General features: G+C 36.2%; 1 protein-coding gene across 2 annotated transcripts in view; it reads right to left on the reverse strand.

Moving 5' to 3' along the window:
• The window catches only part of TBCK (TBC1 domain containing kinase), an 87,828-nt gene that overhangs the window by 52,064 nt on the left and 20,838 nt on the right, over positions 1–14,926 (reverse strand). For both annotated transcript variants that reach the window (XM_064710924.1, XM_064710925.1), the window contains exons 4-17: positions 14,090–14,204; positions 12,538–12,611; positions 11,402–11,543; positions 10,844–10,904; positions 9,525–9,586; positions 8,714–8,775; positions 8,200–8,348; positions 7,129–7,267; positions 5,547–5,646; positions 3,630–3,679; positions 3,159–3,288; positions 2,250–2,348; positions 1,165–1,227; positions 198–324 (exon numbers count right to left, since the gene is read on the reverse strand). In XM_064710924.1, the coding sequence (XP_064566994.1) occupies positions 198–324; positions 1,165–1,227; positions 2,250–2,348; positions 3,159–3,288; positions 3,630–3,679; positions 5,547–5,646; positions 7,129–7,267; positions 8,200–8,348; positions 8,714–8,775; positions 9,525–9,586; positions 10,844–10,904; positions 11,402–11,543; positions 12,538–12,611; positions 14,090–14,204 (1,373 nt within the window). The remainder of the gene's footprint in view (positions 1–197; positions 325–1,164; positions 1,228–2,249; positions 2,349–3,158; positions 3,289–3,629; positions 3,680–5,546; positions 5,647–7,128; positions 7,268–8,199; positions 8,349–8,713; positions 8,776–9,524; positions 9,587–10,843; positions 10,905–11,401; positions 11,544–12,537; positions 12,612–14,089; positions 14,205–14,926) is intronic.

The raw sequence follows: 14,926 nt of genomic DNA on the forward strand, positions 1-14,926 counted from the left end.
GCAATTTTTTATTCCAAATTAAATGTAAGTTATTAGGATTTAAATTTGCAATAATCCACAGATTCATTCTTCAAAGGAAACAGAAAGGAAAGCATCCAAAAAAGGCTTATATTGTGGGGGTGAAAAGCAGGAGGTACTTTTAAGTCAATCAAAGCTTTCCATTCAATTATCCACCCTTGCCAACCAGTCAAACTCACCTTGCCAGTACACCAAATTAGGATGGGAAACAACCCAGGCCTTCAATACACGTCTGAACTTTGCATGACCCTCTGGTGATGACAGCAGTTCATCATACTGATGGCAACGAGGAATATCAACTTCAATCTGCACCACAGCCAAGCACACAAAGAGAAATTGGGATGAGTGGGGCAGCACTACAGCAATCTTACAACACTAGAGGCAGAAGTCAGCCAAAATATGTAGGTCAGACCACCATTATACACTATCTGCTTCCTCCATCACTCTCAAAACCAAAACTGACAGGGAACCTAATACACCAAAGTTTAAAAATAGAGATTTTTTTCCCTCCTTTTCTGCACTTATATTTTTAAAGGGTTCTAGCCCTTGAAAAAGGCAGAAAACAGATGACAGTTACAGGGTTTTTTTACTTCTGGACTCATTTTAGGTGGTAATACTGCTTTGCTTTAAAAGGTAACCAAATCAGAGTTCTCAATGTTGCAACCAATAGGATGGAAAATATTTCTTCACCCAGCTGAAAGGAACAGTTGTTTGTAATGTCTTTTTATGTCTGGTAAGAGAACATTTGAGAACATTCTCTTCTTGGAGAACAAAATAGCTCAAACCCCCATTTCTGTGAAGTATAGCTCACATTACAGGACCTCAGCATTATTGCTACAAGGTCCAACAGGCACAGCAAGCATTTGGTAAACCCAGGATTTTTAACAACAAATGATTAATATTGTCCACTACACTGCTGCTGCTACAGAAACAGTGATTATAACCTAAAAAAGGATTTCAGCTTCCCCATGTTGTAAGTTGAGTGAAAGTAATTGTGTCGATCTGTTTGCAAGATTTTTGCTACAGTGTAAGGCTGGAGGGCAAGGGGAACCATAATGTTGTTATCCACCACGAGGGCTGTAACAGGCAAGAGATGGGTGGGAAGGATCTTCAAGTGACAATATTTGGTAACACTGCAAATCTTACTTGTCTGTCTGTAGGAATCGGTGTGTCTTTATCAATGGCATCATATTTTGCTTCTATGGCACCCTAAATGTGGAAGAAGAATATGTGAATTTAGAAAGCCCTGGCCAACATAAGTGCACATGACAACGTACATGGTGATATGAGAAGTTGACTCTTAGGAACTTTAGTTAGCAGAAGAACAGAAGATTCTGACAGCTTAATTTCAACAAAACCATCTTTATTCTGTTATTAACTCAAGACATACAGACCTTCCTATAGATCTCCTCAGCCTGATCTTCAGTGATTTTCAGTTGTTTATGTAGAAAGCTATGCACTTTGTAGTTTCCCATTTTCAAGTCAAAAGGTGCTCTCTATTCTATTAACAAGGCCATTTTAATGTTATGGGACAGGAAAACACCCATATTGTACAGCTGGCAAGTTGCTGAAGCATGAGAATTGACTCATTTCCCAAGACTCAGGCTACAAGCCTGACCAGCAGTTTTTATTCATCTTTCCAGCTTTTTTGTTGATTATAGTATATGGTACTCAAAAGACCACATCCTAAGCTAAATCTCCTGAATAACCTAGGATGTGTTATCGCTAAGAATCTTTATGATCTGCTGCTGCAGGATTGCAAGCAAGGTAAATCCAAAAGCTGGGTAGTCCAGCAACTCTGTAAGGAGACCTCATTTCTGGGACATTCCATTGTCCCAAAGGACTGCATTTGACTGATTTATTCTCCATTCTTTCTGGGAAGTGTACTGATTGGTAGCTGAGAAAAATACACTTCCTGTGTGCTCTCCTACTGACTGGAGCAGAAGGATTGTCAACTGCATTTGTCAAAATATTAAAAATCAAAACAAAAAACCCCAGTTAATCACCAAAAGGCAGTCAAGTTCACATATGCTTTCTGAAATCAAATAACCTTACAGAAAAGAAGCAAGTTTGTCAGAACATCACCTTTATTTGCACAATTTCATGACTCATTTTGTTTGAAATTTCAGCAACCTACCTGCCAGATCTTTAAGCCCATTCAAGCTTCCTTGACCCCATTCCTAATGCACTCCATCATCAGTCAGTACTGGAACTTCTCCAAACACCCTTACCTCAACACCCAACAAGGCAGCCCAGGTTATGCCTCTCAGAAGGGGAGGGATGTCAATCCTGGCTTCTTTCCAAATTTGGTTTTTCTTGTATGGGTAGGCCTTCAAAGAGAAGAGATTAACAAAAAAAAATGTTATCATGTAACTGAAACAATTCAAATCTCAAAACAGGAACAGTCTTTCCCCAAATGAAAACAGTGAATACAAGTTACACAAAAAGTGAATTTAATCCCTAACTGGAAGGCCTGAATGAAGGACTACTGTTTGATGTTAAAATGTCCGCTCTTTCTCATAAATGCATTCATGTGCTTTGGTATATACTGGATAGATCTACTAATCCAAATTTGTACTATCAATTTTTTCTTCATTATATCTTTCTTTTCATAATATGTATCCACCTTGGTTTTATGAAACATTTCTTATTTACGCCTGATAATGTGCATCAGCTCTCTCATTCTTAAACAAGAATCTATCTCTCTGCATATATGTAAATTAGGGGCTGCTATTCCTTTACCCAGTATAAATCTCACATTTATAACATGGCACTGCCATGTCTTCAAATACTTTACTGCTTGGAAATGCAGAAATGTTACAAGCATATTTATACTTATAATAGCTTAGTCTGTTATAAAATAAAGGATATAAAATTATTTTCATCAGTAAAAACCCAGTATTAGCAGCAGCTCTATTTCCATGTGGATACTTTAAAATCTACGTTTATATTCACCAGTACTGAGAATAATTTGTTCTATTTTTATTTTCAATCTTCTTACACTTCTGAAGGGTTTTATTCTTCCCCCTTTCCTACTGTGGTCTCTTGTACCTCTGCTTCCTTTTACAATTACTTGGTCTTTCAAAACCTTCCAATTAACAGACCAAATCCAATTATCCAGCATCACAAGAACTCCATACCTTCAACAGCCTGTCAAACAGGACAATTCTATTTAGCTGGTACTCTGTGTCCCTCTCCCGGATGATCAGAGGAAGGGTAGCAGCTGCAGAGAGCTCATTGCTACTGTTGGAATGAGGTAAAGCTGGTTGGCTGGAAAAAACAGGGTAACAGTGAACAGCAAGAAAACACAATCACTGAAAATAATTAATACTGCATGAAGCATTTCTTAGTCAGAAACAAGAATAAACAAGTAATTTTGAGTATTCAACACAAACAATTGATTTCCAGGACAGAAGCTAAGATCCTCAGCTTGGTATCAAGGTCTGAAGTGCAGCATGTTTATCAGCTCTTGGCTTTCAGAGCCAAACAAAGACATGTTAGTTTTGCTTTTGGGAGGCAGTTACATCTAGCTGTGCAGTGTGCCACAAAAACAAAACTAATAACTCAAAATTCAGTGTGCTACAGATGTACCAATTTACACACATACTTACTCATCCTCAAGCAGTGGATAAAATGCTTCTCCACCAACATCCTTCAGTCTCTGAAAGGAGGAAGAAAAATAACTTGTTATCAGAATGCTGCTCAGAATTCAAGTGGAAATCTTAGTGGAATATAAAAACTATTAAATAGCAATTCATTTGTCAAATTCAGTAACTTGCCTTGAGACCTAAACATTAGCTCAGTCCTTTGCTGGCAATGAAGAAGCACTCAGCCTTCAAGAATAAAACCTTTTGCTCATACAGGCTTTTGGAGTTGATGGAAGTCCTCCTGCCTAAAGATATCCATAAACCTATTTCCACACAAAAAATAGTTTATAGTACCATGGATTCATAGATCAATAGTATTACATCATTTTTCTTTGTTTCCTCATTTTTCTACCTGGACTTCCTATCCAAGTAGTTGCAAAGCAACTGCATAACTTGCTTATATGGCTCTAATCAGGTCAGGAGTTATGCAAACTTGAATTCCTTTTAGGAAATACACTCAGCAAAGGTGACAGACAAACATGGCTGGATTTTTGACTGAACTTTTCAGACCTCTAATGGTGCATGATTAATGTTTAATGCCATGCTCTGTCTTGCAGTTCAGCCCTTAAAATTGCAGGCACACGGCACACAGCCTTCTCCTCTTGGGGCTGACAGAAGAGTTCACTCTCCGTTCACTCAGTACTGCTCCTCTTTTGATTATAAGCATCATGCTCTGCTCTATAAAGGTGCCTGAAAAATTGCACAAGTTCAAAAACTTATTTCAACTTACATTGCAAGGTTCAGTCTTGCATCTTCCACAAAATGAAACTTCAGTATGCAATTATTTCCTGCTGCACTTATAGAAGTAGGCAGCAATATCCAAAATTTCAGATCAAAACATTTAAAAAAAGCCTTTAAAAACTGTTCTCTAGAGAACAACAGCAGAAGCTGCAGAGTGTATTATGTTTAAAATAGATGTTGCACATTTTTAACCTCCCTCCTGCCTTGCAAGCCCCACTAATGTACTGACAAAAATAACCCAGTTCTTTGGTCTGCCTTGATGCATTTGTGTGAAGCAGTGCAAAGTTCTACTGAAGAAATGTGTTTACACAGTGTTTGACACACTACCTCCAATATTAAGGTGGCAGTCAGGAGTCACCTTCTTTTTTGTCCTAACCCCTGTATTATGAAAAGGGTTTTTCAAAGAAAAAACCTGACAGAATTGAATTTGCTACTATAAAAAGCAAGCTGCAAACAGTGCAGCATAGTTTCCCAATCTGACAGCAATAAAGCTCTACAAGAACAAAGACAAGTTAACAATTAAAACATTTCAGTGATAGATACAGTAAATCCTGTAACTGATCATTACACCAAGCCAAATCATGAGTTATCATGTGCTGATTTTCCCAATAAAGATGGAAGAAAACTGCATTACAGCATTTTTGCAAAATGCTTTGAAGAGATCTTTTGAACTAGCCATTTCATGCCATGTGTTCCAAAAATTAATAATCAACTTGCAGAAAATTGGTATCCAATGTTAAGTATAAAACTTTAGAGTTTTATGAATTGGTTTATTTTTGGATAATGTGAGCCATTGACAGACAGTAATTAATGCATACAGAAGACACTCCCCGAGCAAATAGTTTGTAGCAATTGCGGAGAATACCAAGTGGTACAGAACAATTTGCACTACACTGGAACAAAGCAGGTAACAGAAAAAGGAAAGGGAGGGACAGAAGACAAATAAAATTTACTAAGCTTTTGCAGGCAAAGCAATTTAACTGCACAAACCAGAATCTGACTTGGACACTAAGAAGTGTTCTCTTGGAATCAGTGACGCTTCCGTTGGCAGAAACAGCAGTAGGAGCTGCTGTTACATATTCCCTTTAAACAAATGTTTCTGCAGAGAAGAACATAATGAATTCACAGTATCACTCTTACATTTCGGAGCTGGCACAGAGACAAAGTCACAGTTGTGTCATCTAGGAGGGAACTTCTATCTCGTCCTTGCCCAAAGCTCTCACCATCTTCTAATAAAAAGCTTCAAAAATGAGAACAACAACAAAAAAAAATCAGGTCACTTTATAACACAGGACTTGAGCTAGGAAAAAATCTCTTACATCAAGAAGTTTCCTCTTTAAAACAAAGTATTAGGTCTTAGAAGTATACTCTATTGACTCTGCATGGCATGAAACCTGCTATCAAGGGAATGTACAATAAACTTAAGTTATTCAGACAGCTTCTTTTGTAAAATGGCACATTTCAGGTTCTCTGTAACTTTGCTTTGCACATAGAGTTATGAGATATGGGATTAATAACCTCTTTTATTGATTGCTCTCACACAGAACAGACCTGTCATTTATTGTGAAAAGCAAAAATAAAATATTATTATCATATGAAAGGCAGTTCCCATCATGACAAAAAACCCCAAGTGAAAGTCTGACCTTTTCTGTTGCAGTCCATCTAAGGATACAAATGTATCCAAGGTAGAGTGTACAGAAATTTTCCATTATTATGATATTTTAAAAGAAGGCCACATGAAACTGATTTTCATAATTTAATCTAGCATTCTCAGTGTCACTTAGGAGATAGATTACATTTTTGAAATTAACTCCTCATCTTCAAGATAGACAGTATGGTGGTAAATATTTGTCCCTCAAACTTGAAAAGCATCGGCATTCACCTATGGGCAAAGAAATAAGCAACCCCTCAAAAATCTCACACTACTTTTGATACCAAAATAACACTTAAAATCTATTTCCACCATCTTTCTTTTAAAAGATATTGGATTTTGGCTGAACATACTTCATCTGGTTTTTAAACACAGAAACAGTAAATTGATATATATGGGCAGCTAATTATGCTGTTAAGATCAGATCATAGGATTAAAACATCAATGTTCAACATAAAATTGCAACATGTGCAGCAATTTTACAGTAAGATAAAAGTAGCAATCACGAAAATGCTGAGACAGAGTTCTAAATCATAAAACAAAGCATTTTGGAAAAAAGTAATTAGATGATCTGCTGAATAATTGGGCTCTCTATTCAGTGCTGCTGTTCTGTGAAAGTAAATTCAGAATGTGAGAATTCACTGCATAACATATTTAAATTAGATTGCAAATAACCCCCTGAAGCACAGTGAGACATTATTAGTAAAACTTAATACTATTGGGAAGTGTGCAAAATTTAAGGACACCCACAATTACAGTATTTTCCACTTCACCAGCATCTTTTCAAATTCAGAAAGCAATAGGTAGGAGACAGTTACAAGGCATTCAAATAATACCTTAAACTGGATAAGAGGGGAAGTGAAAATTTTCTTCTGTTCAAGAATGCCATTTTCAGTGTTTTCACATGTTCAGGTCTTTAAACTAAGTATGTTCTCGCAATAACTAGTGTTTTCCATCCATCCATCCATCCATCCATCCATCCATCCATCCATCCATCCATCCATCCATCCATCCATCCATCCATCCATCCATCCATCCATCCATCCCTTTAAAGTGCTTCCCCACCCTTACTTGGGAAGTGTGCAGACAGGTGGCTTTGATCGAATTATTTCCTTGTTGACAAGTTCTTTCTCCAAGTCTCCTCCAGCCAAACACCAGAGATAATAAACCTCTTCAACTGATCTTTCTGCTAGGTAATCATTATCTTCATCTGTTGGGAGAAATGACACAAAATTAAATTACAGTCTTTTAGGTAGTTTGTATTTCTTTCTACAACTCTAAACACATACTGCTGAAAAAAAAAATTATTCTGCTTAAAAGTTCATGACCTTAATGTGAAGTTAGAGGAAAAGTGATCTTTGCTTTGCAAGTGCTCTTTAAAGAGATTTAAGGAAAGAAGTCATTACAAATGCAGCTATTTCTGCAGTTTGCCATGAACTCCTCACATGAATACATTGAGTGTGAACTTTTGCTTCCTGTCTGTTTTTAAACAAAACAGTGTTCTATGCATAGCACTAAGACTTAAAATAAGAAACAAGTGATTCCTACTGAGTATTTATAATCTCTCTTCTCCTCACATACCTCATTCTAACAAGGCAAAAAATCTTTGTCTAGATGAGATTTTCTAAACATCTCCAAGTTCATAAGAAAAAAAAACTAATCAGGATTTAAGAGCCATACCATTTTCAACATACTGTGGTTTAAAACTTAGAAGTTTAATCTTTTAGTCCAGAATGTGACCTCTTTCACAAAGACTTTGCTTTCCAGTACTTCCAAAAATCATTTTATGTTACAATCTAGCAAAATTCAATTATCAATGGCAGAAAAAAATTACCTTCTACATGCATGTGTCCAAATTCTGAAGGCAAAAGACAACACTGCTTTTGCAACATGGACTCGAATACTAATGTTATTTTTTCCCGTGAGTTTGAAGCATAAAATTAAGATGTGACTCCTTTGGCTTGCACATATCCCTGAAAATATGTTTGTCGATGTCTCCTTCTATTAAACAACTTACTGCATTAATCTAGTGTTGCAACATTTAACATCTAGTGTCTATCAATAATTTGTTGGAGAGAAAATGCAGAAACACTTTATTTTCCTTCCCCCTCCAATGACATTTATCCCACTACCTGCTTTTACCTTTACATAATTGACTTATGTCTTCAGGCAGTGTTAAATTGGCACACCTTGGAGAAGATGAGAACAGACCAGCAGGTTTGTGGAAGGGAGGATATAGTGGGGATACTTCACTGAACAAACTGTCATGTAGCAATTCCTCTGGAGTTGGCCTTAAATTAAGAGAAGAGGACAAAACAATTGGAGCAAAGTGCTCCCAAAAATGTTGCATTTTGGCAAAAAAGATCCCCAGTAATAGATATTTTAGCAAGTTATTGCTAATTATATTGGGTTTCAGAAATTTTAATAGCAAAAAATACCCCCCAACATGTTTCAATTCATGCAGTACAACAAACTAGTCTGTTTACAGCCCAAATTCAGACCTCTAATTCTTCTCTTTTAATCACTGAAAAGCACAAAACTGAGAATTTCTTATAGGGAGCCCAAATGTCAGTATTCCAAAGAAAGGTTCAGCAACAGTTCTTCTGATTTCACAGTAACCCACAGCGTTCACCAGGCCCTTGGACTGAACACTTGCCTCTTAGAAGGCTGGAACGTAAGGCATTTCTTCAGCAGAGCTGTGACATTTTCTGAAAGGTCCTGGAACATAAGAAAAATATGGAGGAGGCCTGTTTATTACTGTCTTAATTCAGCAAGTCACTTGGCTCATACTTAACTTTTAACATACAGGATATTCCTTTGAAGGCAATAAAATTTCACACCTACACACATGAGGTTGGCCGTGTGAGACTAAAATTCTGGGGAAGCAATTCTTCTCACCTCCCAATCCTACATTTCATTTAGGGGAAAAAAATCTGAAAAATGTGCAATGTATGCAGCCTTTTAGTTATTTTTTAATTGAGATATTCTGTACACTGCTGGAAACAATGCAGTGCCTGGCCACTTCCTTCTGCTAACAATCAGAACTCTTTCATATAATGTCCCAAAATATACAGACACTAACACTCAGTAATCATTTTTGTGGGTAAGGAAAAGTTGAACTATATAAACCTACACTATCAGAATCTGTGAAGTGCACCAGCTGGAGGACATAATTTGTGGAAGAAAAATACTTAATCATCAAAACTTTAAAGAAAATTTATAGCTTATTAAACTACTCAGAGAGCATTAACATTTACTGAGACTGACAGCAATTTTAAGAAGGAATATTACAAGTGCTGGCTATTTGAAAGGATCTTAGATATGTAGTTATGACTTCAAAATTTTTCATCATACTGCAATACAGTAATTGACCAAATGAATTAAAAAATAAATACGTAAAATACTATGCAGCAATAATAAAATATTCTGGGTAAGACAGCATGGAAGAACAAATGAGTTTCACAAACCTTAATAATATCAAGGCAACCATGTTCTTCAGCCAATACAGTTACAATATCATCTACACAGCCTTTGGAAAACAAATAGAACAAGAAAAAGTTAATTATTAATAGAGTGACACCAATTAAAAAGAATATCAGATAACTGTCTGTTCAAATACAAAGCACTTAAATTTGGCTTTTTACTGATGCTGCCACATCACTTGAAAGTGAATTATGAAAATCAGAAATGAAAATTATTATAACCTATGCAGACAGAAGCCTAGGAAAGTTAAGTAGCACATCTAATCCAGAGTGTCAGTCTCTGTCAAAAACAGTCTTTCAACTTTTAAATAAATAAAATAAAATAAATCTTTGGAAGAACTTAGGGGTACCTACATGAAATTTGAAGTAATTTTTGCCTCTGTTGCTCCTTGCAGATAATACTAGCAGTATTTTAGAACTTCCTGTCACTACTTTATTGAACAAATAGTTCCCAAGTCAGGACATGAATGCTTTTCAGTGGATAAACCAACAACTTGAATTCAGATTGAAGTGTATGGAGATGCCTTAGGAAGCCTTGTTACCAAATCCCCAAAACAGTCAGAATTTCAGCACTCAAGCACTAGCTGCTGAATGAAAAAGATCTTTCTCCTGAGAGCAATTAATTCTAACAGTATTGCTGTTTGCTCTGGACAATGATAACTTACTGTTAAGGCTTCAAATTGCAAACTCTTGCCTTTCCCCTTCCCATGGTGTATACATAAACACCACCAAAAATCAAGTTTTAAAATCTGCGAGGATAGTCCCACTTCCTGACTCATCTACATTAAGCCAAAATTCCACTTGTGCAGTGGTGTTTTATAGTTTGAAGGTGAAACCAGAGACAAAAGCCTCAGTTCACTAAAACTTCTCATCCCTCTTTATTTCTGTCTTCCTATTTGAGTCCTGCTTCTCCCTGATTGGCCATTACTACATAGGCACTGTAGGGGATAGTTTCCTTCAGCGTCATCAATTCCTAACTAATTTCAGAAACCTCCTCCAACAGAAACCAACAAATAACCATGAAAACAACCATCATTTGTGAGGATGTTTTCTTGTCTTTAATTTTTCTTTAACAGTTTGCCCCTACTCTAATATACTGCCAGCTTTTCCCAAGTTTTTTCCCTGGCATCCAGCTCCATACTTTCCCTAGAGAAGCAACACGCTACAAATGCCTATTTAAATCTGTAGATGAAAGATGACAAAGGTAAAGTGCTTTAGGTCTGAGCATCATAAGCTGATTAGTCTATAAAGCTCTAATCACAGAGCTGCTTGGAAATTTGAAAAATTGATTTTGTGCTACTTACCTAACATAAGTATAAACTTCAGTCTTTCTGCTATCTCCAAACTCTGAAATAATTTTCTCCCCTACAAAACAACAAAGTCAAATTACACTTGAATTTGAAAGAAATAGCTACTACATAAAAATATTTAGATAACATTATATCCCATCTTTATACAAAACCAGTGAAATAAGCTTCTACATATGAATTTTAGACACATCAAAACTATATGTAAGAACAAAAAAATCTTATTTACCCCAACTATGGCAGACACAGTTTCACATCATGATATAGCAAAAATGTATCATTGATAACTTCTCTTAAATGGAACTGCCTTGCAGTCAAATTCTTGTGGCTCCACAAGTAACTATCCTTCATGGTTAGCAGATATACCAAGCATCCTACATATCAAAATACATCCTATTCCTTCAAAAACCAGTACTGTCCAGGTAGGAATGCTAGCATATCCTGATATTTGGGCTTGGGAGATGGGCAGGGTGTCATTAACCCCACATTCAAGAGCAATCAAGTTAATGAAACTATTCCCCCAGAGAAATTCAAGAGAATTATTCTTTTACATACCACACACAGCTCAAATAATATTATCCCTAGAGACCACAGATCTGATTTAGGGCCAGAAGGCAGAGGCTTCTCACACTGGGTGTGATCACTGGGTTTGCCTATTCCCTGTGCAATTACTTCAGGTGCCAGATATGATGGGTACCTAGAAAGATGGAGCAACATTAGATACAATCCTTCTGACTAAAAAGTGTGACTTCCCATTACACAATCATAATATTTTGGCATTTTGAGAAACCACAATACTGTCTCTTTTATTCAGCCAAAATCTACACATTGCAGTTTCACTCCAGTGTAGTGTTTACTACAGAAAAGGTCAAATCCCAATCACTGGCTCTGATTGTTTTGTGGAAGTAAACCTCAGCTTTCAAAGTGGTATATTTACATATCTTAGGGAAAAGAGAGACCGAGTTTCAGCATTAGGATATTAAATAAGTGTGCCCTAGGCTCATAATTTGGGATGGTGGCAGGAGATTTCCATTGATAGTGTGTTCCCATCAAATAACTTCTGTATTTGTAAAAAAGGTAACAAAAAGTGTTAAGGACACGTATTACCTTCTACCAGATGACTTAAAAATAATATTATCACTTTTCTTTTTGTCAGCACTTCAGTATAATACCTAAAAAGTACACAATCATGTTTTGAAAGGAAACATCATCTCAGTATTTAATTTGGAAACAACATGACACCTCAAAAAACCAAAAAATGACAAAAACCCCTCTGCAACAAAGTAGTCATTTTTAATACAGTATGATCACTTGAAAATAAATCATAAAATTATAAAGGGACATCATAAATAAATAATAAAATTATAAGAAACCTTACATTGGTGGGCAACAGCGAAGCACTGATTGTTCACTTTCCTAAACTTGAAATTAGGAATCCAAGTCATAGGGAAGTATTAGTATCTGAAGCCAAATGTAGGGAATAAAGACTGACTGAATAAAGGGAATCACGGAGTTAGGCTAACATGCTGGCATGGTACCCATTCTCTATTTTTCATTCATCTCACCTAGCCAGATGATAGCCTCTTTAGTGATATTATCAGAAGCTTCTGTATAAGGGGTGATCTAAACATAATTTATTTTGTGAAAAATTAAGTCTCTGACTTATCTTTATTGTGTAGCTAAATCCTTACCCTATAGGAAAATCAACATCAACACCCTGAGCAGTCATGTGGTAGAGCCCAAATTTAGCCAACTTCACATGTCCCTGCAAAGGGAAAAATAAATTATCAAGAGCAGCAGAATCCAACACTGGAATTATCTGTGTTAAATTTAAAAAGTTACAAACAAAATTAAAAAATAATTTCAAACTGTATTAGCTGTCAGAGGACAGAAACCTATAAAAAACACCTTCATACATTTATGTCTCATCTCTTATGCAAGAAGTGCATGTCAGGTTAAAGAGGTGTTTATTTCTAATGCTTTTACTTCTCAAGAGCATTAAGTAAATCACTTTGTTTGGAACACATCAAAACTTCTTAAGTTAAAGTATTATTTTCAGTAAACTAAAAAGGCTTAAATACTCCACTGAACATTTTTTTCTGTTTCAAAACCCTGTTTGACTCCTAGAACTCCCTAAACATGACCGATATTCCCACAACTCTTCCATTTACCCAGCCTTGCTCCTGCAGATGTCCCATCAATCCATTACCATCTTGCTCTCCTTAACAGTATCGATATGTATTTTAAACAGTGTTTCCAGGTAATTTCTTTTTTTTTGTGAAGACAGAAAGGTAACACCAAAACAACAAAAAATTAGGCATAGAAGTTAAACTGAGGCTTTATTTCTGCTGAATATTGAATTCCACTCAGCCAGCCTCCAGATGGTGCAACAGAGAAGGCTACATCAGAAAGCTTTCAAAGGGCAGGGGAGAGCTTAGAAGTTTTTTGCCTCACATCCCTCTTCTGTTCTTTTATTGATTTTAAGATACTCCTAAAATCCTAGAGTACCTTTGCATGTTAAAGCATTATTATGATTTTCATTTGTTTTCAAGCATATAAAAATATATGTATTCCTTATTTTTGGGGTTGTTTGTTTTTGTCCTCTCCTTTTTTTGCCTTCCAAGGGGAGGATCTAGTTATTCTAGCAAAACTGAGTAAAAAAGGATTGATAGAGAAGTTATGCAGATAGGTCAAACACTTTAGCTGCTGGTTCTGATGAAGAAACTGCTCTGAGGACAACAGCAGCTATTAATTTCTCTCAACTTTTATGACCAGAAATTGTCTCCTCTCTGCCAACTCAATAGTCTGTGGACAGAACTGACAGATACTTAAATGTGAATAATTTAACATGTACAAAAAAATCCTTGTATCTTAAAAGGCAAGTATCATATTACCACGGAACACAAGAAATACCAGTGACAGCTAATTAACCAGAAGAAGTATTCTATTCAAATAGCTAGGAAGGCCTTGCCAGTAATTAGTGATGACAAATAGGCTTAGATTACCACTTTGAGAAGGGAGAAAAAGCGTGGTTTGGGATAGAATAGAAAAATTAATTCAGCAATACATTTGAAACTCAGGAAATGAGGGGAAATTGTAGTTTAAAAAAATAAACAAAACAAATTTCCAGATCTGCAATTTTTACCCCAATGGAAGGACTGTGACTGTCCAGAGTCCATCTATGACACAGCAGAGCACTTGTTAGCAGCAAATAAACCCATAGATTTATTCCTGTGGCTGTACCTTTCGGTCCAAAAGGATATTGCAAGGGGAGAGTGCTCGGTGGACCATTCCATGCTTGTTCATATACTGCAAACCTTGCAAAACCTCATATGCTATGCATAAGATCCTTGAAGAACTGAAAAAAAACCAAACCAACAACATGTTATAGTGAATGTTTTACTTTTTAATCTGTAAAAATGTAGTGCTCCACAGCTATTCCAAACAAAAGTGAGACATTTACAACTCCAGAACAGTTTAAGGGATCAGCTTTGGATAAGGTGGGGTATGTTCAATGCCATACACACATCTCCTCAAAATCCCACAACTAGGTCTCTTCACCCTGAACTGCCCCCTAGAAAGTGTAGCAAATGCTGTCAAAGTGTAAAATACTGTCTTCAATAGAAACTCACCTAATCAGCAAATAAAAATCTCAACTCTCCCCTATTTTTATTTGCTCTTCTTAAGTCTCCTACTGATATTCATAAAAAAAATTCACCTGAACAAAATATTTTCAAAACTCAGATAGTGACGAGAGTTTATTTAGAAGACAGCAGAGAGGCCTAAATAGATTGTACCTATAGCCTTCAATCATCTCAAAATCTAAAACAAGAAAAGAAAAAAAGGCAGAAATCTGCATTTTCAGCACATTTTGTTTTACAACCTTGGGAGTAACAACCTTACCACCTTTGTAGAGAGACAACAAAACTTACCATGCAAAACATTTTGCCATAACTATGCATTTTGACAAAAGTTACCATTTCCTCCATAGACTGACAGCTTTAAAGAGGAGTTTCTGTGAATAGCTGATCAGGAATTTGTACAGATCACCACAACAGGCTTCCAAAGTGCACTCTAATT

Source organism: Zonotrichia leucophrys, chromosome 4 (assembly GCF_028769735.1).
Source record: "Zonotrichia leucophrys gambelii isolate GWCS_2022_RI chromosome 4, RI_Zleu_2.0, whole genome shotgun sequence".
In the NCBI taxonomy this organism is placed as follows: domain Eukaryota; kingdom Metazoa; phylum Chordata; class Aves; order Passeriformes; family Passerellidae; genus Zonotrichia; species Zonotrichia leucophrys.